The following is an 8,629-nucleotide window of genomic DNA, read 5'->3' as shown; positions in this document are numbered from 1 at the left end:
TTTATTAGTATTTTAGTTTTTAGAAATGTTTTTTTTTCAAAAAATAAATGATTTCTATTAATTTTTTATTACCAAAAAAAACATTATTGAACAATACATCAAAATTTTAAACAGTTAAACTCAGAATTCTTGGCAATGGCTGGGATTTAATCAAACAGTTGATACTGAGCAGGTTTCCAATTTGCAAAAAACTTATTTGATATTATATCTATTTTCGGTATAGATTCAGCAGCTCCCGGGAGGTTAGATGGTAGTTTTTAACGCGAATCGATTGCAATTACTGCAATCGATACATCTTATTCGATCAATGATGAAATTTTTGACTTAACTAAAACCTTAACCAAAACTTTCCGTCACAGACCAAAAAGTTCCTCGAAACAACAAAATTTTCTACGACTATCGTTGTCCGCAAAGCTCCTTAATGATAAAAAACAAACCATGGAAATACACGGATGATTTCGCGTGACACAATCCATCAGTTAGAATCGATTTCGCGATTAATATTTAATGAAATAATCGATATGAAACCAGTAATTGAATAAACGGCTTGAAAGTTAAAACCAGTTTGGTGATTCTCGATATGTTTAAATCGGAAAAGGGATTAAACTCGGGGACCATCAGCGACGATTTCAAATTATTAACAAATTACATAAAAATCGCCAATTTTTTTTCCTACGGGAATTTTTTCAAATTAACAGCGTTGGTATTATCAGTTATTTTCGCTGCGGTGTCTTATTTTTCGTATAAAATTGGAATTTTTGACTACCGAGACCACAACCCCACGCTCAAAGGGATGACTTTGGTACTTACCATTTCGAACGCTTTATTCCTTCAATATTTCATGGTATCGTTGATGGCGAGGAAAAGGAAACATTGGGACGAATTGTTCGATAGTATGCACACTTTTGAAAATATTTTGAAAACTTGCGACTACTTCAAAATCGAAAAAATACGGAAATTATCCACTGGAATCATTTTCATATTTCTAACTATATTCCATTCGATTTACAGGTAATTATCGAGTTTATTAAGGTGTTTTGAGCCTCTATTTTCTTATAGAGTACGAGAAATTGTTAAATTTAACTTGTACGATTCAAGATTGGACTCATATCAAGGTTTTTGAGATACATGTAAACCTGAAGTTTGTAACTGACATTTTGGTCTCGATTTTGCTCTAATTTGGTCTAATATTCGCTAATCCCGAAACTGAAGACCGAGCTCCGTCTGTTAAGACCATCTTTAGCACCAAGAGAGAAGCTGCAGGTCCAGGAAATTACGAAAAATTGTACTTATATCAAGGTTTTTGTGATACATGTAAACCTGAAGTTTGTAACTGACATTTTGGTCTCGATTTTGCTCTAATTTGGTCTAATATTCGCTAATCCCGAAACTGAAGACCGAGCTCCGTCTGTTAAGACCATCTTTAGCACCAAGAGAGAAGCTGCAGGTCCAGGAAATTACGAAAAATTGTACTTATATCAAGGTTTTTGTGATACATGTAAACCTGAAGTTTGTAACTGACCTTTTGGTCTCGATTTTGCTCTAATTTGGTCTAATATTCGCTAATCCCGAAACTGAAGACCGAGCTCCGTCTGTTAAGACCATCTTTAGCACCAAGAGAGAAGCTGCAGGTCCAGGAAATTACGAAAAATTGTACTTATATCAAGGTTTTTGAGATACATGTAAACCTGAAGTTTGTAACTGACCTTTTGGTCTCGATTTTGCCCTAATTTGGTCTAATATTCGCTAATCCCGAAACTGAAGACCGAGCTCCGTCTGTTAAGACCATCTTTAGCACCAAGAGAGAAGCTGCAGGTCCAGGAAATTACGAAAAATTGTACTTATATCAAGGTTTTTGTGATACATGTAAACCTGTAAGTTTGTAACTGACATTTTGGTCTCGATTTTGCTCTAATTTGGTCTAATATTCGCTAATCCCGAAACTGAAGACCGAGCTCCGTCTGTTAAGACCATCTTTAGCACCAAGAGAGAAGCTGCAGGTCCAGGAAATTACGAAAAATTGTACTTATATCAAGGTTTTTGTGATACATGTAAACCTGAAGTTTGTAACTGACATTTTGGTCTCGATTTTGCTCTAATTTGGTCTAATATTCGCTAATCCCGAAACTGAAGACCGAGCTCCGTCTGTTAAGACCATCTTTAGCACCAAGAGAGAAGCTGCAGGTCCAGGAAATTACGAAACATTGTTTTTATATCAAGGTTTTTGAGATACATGTAAACCTGAAGTTTGTAACTGACATTTTGGTCTCGATTTTGCTCTAATTTGGTCTAATATTCGCTAATCCCGAAACTGAAGACCGAGCTCCGTCTGTTAAGACCATCTTTAGCACCAAGAGAGAAGCTGCAGGTCCAGGAAATTACGAAACATTGTTTTTATATCAAGGTTTTTGAGATACATGTAAACCTGAAGTTTGTAACTGACATTTTGGTCTCGATTTTGCTCTAATTTGGTCTAATATTCGCTAATCCCGAAACTGAAGATCGGGCTCCGTCTGTTAAGACCATCTTTAGCACCAAGAGAGGAGCTGCAGGTCCAGGAAATTCCACGAATTGAGGAACCACATCAGATAAAACTACGTAGGGGATTCGGGGTCATCTCTAGGTCAGGTCAGGTATTTCCGGGACAAAAATCGAATTGGAAATCGTAATTAACCCATTTCGAAGTAAAAACCCAGACGTTTTTTCTAAACTAACCAATTTTTTTTCCAGCATATACTATTTCACTTTCCAAAACAGTCAGTTCGATAATTTTTTCGTCGTACTCGGTCTCAGGGGATTCTGCACGTTGTATTTGATATTTGTCGTCACGTTTTATTTAACCTTGACGCATTGGTTGGACAACCGGTATAAATTTATGGATAAATACCTGAAAATCATGGTTACCAAACCAGGATATTATCTCGTAGTAAGAAAAATGATCGTAACTGTCAAATTAGCTCATAATATCGTCGAGAAAATCAATTATCTGTATGGGGGTATCTTGTTTTCGGGATTGACAGTTTGCGTCATCAAGATATTGTATTATTTCGTATTGGCATTGGATCTAAATTCCATTCCCACCGAAATCAGGTGCATCAATTACACGGCGCCCATTATTTATGCTGTAAGTATACAAAATACTTTTTATTAAACCCCCCGTACATTCGTTGTTGAAATTACCAACCTATTCGCCAGATTTACGCGCATCGGATTATTATTTATCCCCGGAATCGACAAAATTCCTCTACGGTCAAAGATATATACTTCCGGAACCGTCCTCGTATATACCACTGAATCTTTAAACGGCTGCACCGATTTGTATACATATCGTTTGGTTTAAATTCACGAATCAACCCGATAGACGGCACCGCACCTAGTTTATTCAAAATGACGTCACTATATAGTAACGAATTTGATTTTTTTCCAGATATACCTGGTGATATTGACGATGTCTTGTAATTCGGTAGAAATAACCGGATATTCTCTTATCAAAACATGTTATCTCGTTCACGAAACCGCCTCATCAAATATAGATAAGGAACATTTAATGTTGTTGGTTGGGTATATAGATGAATGGAAACCGATTTTTTCGGCTTGTGGTTATTACGACGTCAACCAATCGAGTTTATCTTCAATATTTTCGGCTATAATTACCTATCTGATCGTATTGATACAATTCAATATGGTGCTGAATTGATTTACGCGAAATCGGACCTCAAAACGAATTAAATTGACTAACAACACGCCACGCCACTCCACGCCACGCGCCGAATACACCGAATGTGACATTAGACAATCGAATCTTTGTCGAATCACGAAAAATCGATTGGAAACACAATAAATTGTTTGACGTATCTGTTAATTATAAATTTGTCGATTTTTTGTTTACTAGTGTATATGATTCACATTTTTTTAAAGATAATTACGTTCCTTTATTGTATATAAGCAACCTAACAATCGTGAAATAAATTTGAAGATAAAGTACGAAATGTTTTCTATAATAAATTTTGTTAATACCCTCGTATATAATTTAAATGCAATAGATACTGTTAAAGTGAAAAATACCATTTAGATTATAAGCAAATGCAAGCCTATCAGACCTATGGGACGCCTATAACGATTTTGAAACAAATATCAATAAAATTTTATGTTGCACTCACGAGAAATATTTTGAAAAAAACAGTCAACATACCTAGCAAAACATAGACGTTTATTTTGGGGTATCGAGCAACAGTTTATTAATTTTAATTATCCTAATATTTGTAAAAATAGTCTACCTGAGCCTTAGAGTGGTATTCACTTAATTTAATTAACTAAACTCGATGTTAAAGTATAAAAATCTCGATCAATAAATTGACAACTATTCACAAACACATACCTATTAATTCAACTGTCAACTGTCATAATAAGATCATAGATCTTAAATATATCGAACAAATTTTATATTAGTTATTATTGTCGGTTAATTTATTGTCTAAATTTTGTTATTAGTGTTTTTTTCCTTCAAGTTTATTTCTAAAATTGCACGCTCTTGTTTCTTTTTTATCAGATGAAATGAAAAACTCGTTCCATGGCATCAGCAAGAGTGCCATCGTGTGTGCAAGGTCAATGACAAGTATGTATACGCACAACTTCAAAATTAATTCGTTTTGTATTCCGAATGGGGTCGGGAAGCATGAAGATTCGCTCAATATTACACACTAAATAACTTTTTTATAATAATTATTGATATTATTTGCAAAATATTTCATTGAATTAATAAGTTGCTTTATGATATTAATAACTTTAAATTGGTTGTCAAGCAATAGTTCACTTTGAGGTTATGAATAACGTCAACTGAAGTTGTACATCAAAAATTAATCTACAGAATAATGAGATTTTGATTAAAAACGATTCTTCTTTTTCCATAGATAAATTATATTAAACTCGCACGTTGTCGTGTATGAAATAAAAAACAAAAAACGAAAATAACAGTCACAGTAACGGTTTGATGATTGATATACCGAAATTTAAATAAAAATCAAACACAAACAAATTAATAGTTACGAGTCGAATCGTAATAAATAATAATATTTGAATTTTAAATTTTCTAACTGTGTATACACACAACATATTAATTATTTAATTTGTTTTATGTTATTGCCAATAAGTCGATGAGCTTTCACCATTATTTCTACCGAAAGGTACTTTAGATAACTCGAAAAAAAAAATTAAATGACATCACTAACTAGTATTTACATTTTTATCTTCCTCAGAAACTCATTTCAACAATATCTATTTATCAATTTTGACAGAAACACTGTAATTTTATACGTTAATCTAGTATCTACAATATATAAATACGGGGTATATTCAAAAAGTAAACGTTTGTTGTAGCGGTTTGAAAAGCGAAACCTTTTTTCGTAACTAGTCTCGTTATTTAATAGCCTGACCTCGTATTGCGCCCGCGTTGACGTTTAAGTTCGCGCCAAGCCAATGAAAAGAGGTATTCAGGTCATATGACTACGCATGCGTAGCACGAATAATTATTATAAAGTTTATATAAATAATCTTTTAGATTCTTTTCTGACATTGTAGTTGTTAAATCATCGATCTATATGACACACGGATGACGCTGTCGTTTGTCAAATCCATATGACGTTTATGAAGTTTTATGACATTTCAGATAAAACAAAGTATTGACGGTTGTTCAATTGGTTAAAAATAAAACAACTTCACGCACTATATTAATAAGTTTATTCAAAGATGAATTATGACGCGCGTTTAGATAGATGTTGTTGATGTATATAATTATTTTTTAAAAGGCGTTTCGACGAGTTTATTTACGATGATAAAACTTGATTGATGAACGGTAACATAATTCATTGTTTACTGTTCTTTTATCGTTATAATATTAGGCAGGACCGTACTAAAATTTTTTTATCGGATTTCAACTATTTATATACGTATCCGAATTCTTTACCGATTTTCGTGAAAATTTATAATTTAGTTCATGTTACCCTCCTACGTGGTCGCAAGGCGTGAAATTTGTTTTTAAGGGGCGAAAAACACCCCTTATCGAAAAAAAAACTAATATTTTAGTTTTTCCTACTTTTTTTCAATTCGAATGTTTTTCGTTTATGCAGAATACATATTTTATAATAGAAAATTTATATATTTCGAAATATCAACCCTTAAAAATCTTAAAAACTACCCTTTCGATGAAAATAACGATTTGAAACGTTGTAATTGCATTTTTACTATGAAAAATTCATAGCATTTTAATAAAATTTAATTGGTTATTGATTTTTATTATTCAACCCTTGAAAACTACCCCAAATTTGTGGAGAATAAAATAAAAATAAATGTAATGACTGGCAACTTTTAGATTTTGCATTTTTTTTGTTATTTCTTGTCTCTAATTGAAGTAATTTTTAATTGTCTACACCCTGTCAACCCTTAAGAACCACCCCTTTGATAAAAAATAAAAAAAAATTACTGTTAATGTTTTGATTTTGATTTATTTCGATATTCAAGAGTATTTTTCAAAACACGAAATGATTTTTCAATCTTTACACCCTGACACCCCTTAAAAACCACCCCTTTACCAAGATTATAAGTATATCACCTCTTGGTACTCTCAAATGTACCTATAGGCAACTTAGTATTAACAGAAAAAAATTTTTCATAATTTCATAACCTATAATTCACAAAAAATAATTTCAAAATTTTATTTTTTATATAACTCCTTTAATTTTGAAGTTATCACATCCTACAAAATACCATTTTAAAGGTAATTTTAAGGGCTATAAGTCTATGTGTGTTAGAAGGGCTTGAGATCCTTCACATTTTATTAATAAAGGGTCAAAGGGCTGTGGATGTAGTGACATTATAGTGACGGATTAATTTGGTTATAACTCCGTCAATTTTTTCAGTACAAAAAAAAATAAAAAAAGGAAAATAATCGTCATAAAAAATGCTTTAATTTGATTCTTCATTTGTTTTTGTATCTCGTATAGTTATTGAGAAAAAAATTTTTTTAAAAATCAAAAAAAAAATATTATTTAATGCTCATTTTTTTCAAAATTATGCATTTCTAATCAGCCAAACTTTCAGATGTCGTAAATAACATCTGAATAAAGTATTTGGTACAAGGAAAAAGTTTAATTTTGATTTTCAATGAAATGACATTAGTTTTAGTACAATTTTTTTTATATAGTTTTAACTATTTTACACTATATCTCATGAAAATTCCAGTCGAAACGACTTTTGTCAGTAGTCATTTGAAAGGTCTTTTTGAGCTCTTTAAAAAGTATTCTATGACTTTTTTTCGAAAAATGTACCATTTTCCAGTTATTTGAGGGTAAATACTAAATTACGTAAAACCAAAAATTATTCAAGTATTTATAACTTGCTGTAGGTAAAACATCAAGATTCAAAATATATCTTATTTTCTTTGTTTTTTTATAAGCTTCATTTTTGTTTATTACACTTTTTTCGATAAAATGCATCAATTCAGAGTTATACGTAAAAAACTATTTTTTTGACAAAAAATCGTACTTTTCAATAGCGAATAACTCAAAAACTATCGATCTGACGAAAAAACTTTATACGACATTTTTTACTTTAAATTTGCTAATCTATCGATTTCTGTGGTTATTTTTGATAAAAAAATTTTCACCCCCGAAAAGGGGTAGTAACCCTCCAGGAGGGGGTTGAACGCTTCGGTACCAAGTAGACCTCGCTTTTTAGATACACACCTGTCAACATTTCAATTAAATCGTTGCTGCATTAAAGAATTCGAAGGGAAAATGCTTGTTTACCTGGTCTACATTCCGAAGAGGTTTCCAAATCAATTTCTGCTAAAACCAGTTTAATCAGGTATTTCCTGAATAGAAAATTGCAACTAGGAATGTTGCTACTTAAGTTTCGAGACAAATTAAATCACTTTTGAACGCGTTTCAATCAGAATTTTTTCCCATTTCCAATTCGACGATTTTCTGGTTGAAAAATTCTGATCCACGGTTCAGAATTGATCGTCGCAGTTTGTCCCAATTGTACACCGACGACGACGTTCAGATATTCCGGAAAACGGGCCACAAACTTTTGTTTTTGCGCGGCAAAACCAGCAAAATACGAATCGATCCATACCTCGAAGATACCAACCGACCCCCGTATAAAAAAACGCGTCTGAGAGATCGAAAAATTTGAAAATATTCATACCAGATGAGGGTTCTATCGAATTGTATCGATTTGGGAATTATTTTATTCAATCTCGGTCGTGTTTTTGAGAATCGTCATCATCAATCATTTTATCATTTGTATTCACACGAAAATTCACTTAAGTCGTATCGCAAACGATGATTGAGCGTTTCGAATTTTCAAAAACGAGCTTCAGTGGAAGGAAATTAGATTTGGACAGTACAGGAAAGAAAAAATCGGGTTTTAAAAATAAACAACAGGAAAAAACATTGGGGTAGAAAATATTGAAAAATTACGTCAATTAAAAATGAATTTTCGTCGTTTTCACATAAAAACAACCACAACCGAAGTTGTATTTTGTATTTTCCAAATCCTTCGCTTTTTTCGGCACGAAGTCTCCTTTCCGAACGTCGAATTACGAGATTTTTGGTACTTCCCTCGTATTTCT

The 8,629-nt window shown here is 32.4% G+C and overlaps 1 protein-coding gene across 1 annotated transcript; it reads left to right on the top strand.

Annotated features, from left to right (window-relative positions):
* Positions 1–529: 529 nt before the first annotated feature.
* On the top strand, positions 530–5,146 carry LOC130895082 (uncharacterized). The gene is made up of 3 exons (XM_057802202.1): positions 530–1,011; positions 2,731–3,124; positions 3,428–5,146. Exons 1-3 carry the CDS (start codon positions 581–583, stop codon positions 3,695–3,697), a joined length of 1,095 nt encoding a protein of 364 aa, XP_057658185.1. The 5' UTR covers positions 530–580; the 3' UTR covers positions 3,698–5,146.
* The last annotated feature ends 3,483 nt before the right edge of the window (positions 5,147–8,629 follow it).

The sequence above is a fragment of the Diorhabda carinulata genome, chromosome 6 (assembly GCF_026250575.1).
Source record: "Diorhabda carinulata isolate Delta chromosome 6, icDioCari1.1, whole genome shotgun sequence".
Classification (NCBI taxonomy): domain Eukaryota; kingdom Metazoa; phylum Arthropoda; class Insecta; order Coleoptera; family Chrysomelidae; genus Diorhabda; species Diorhabda carinulata.
This window is presented reverse-complemented; position numbering and strand designations above follow the sequence as displayed.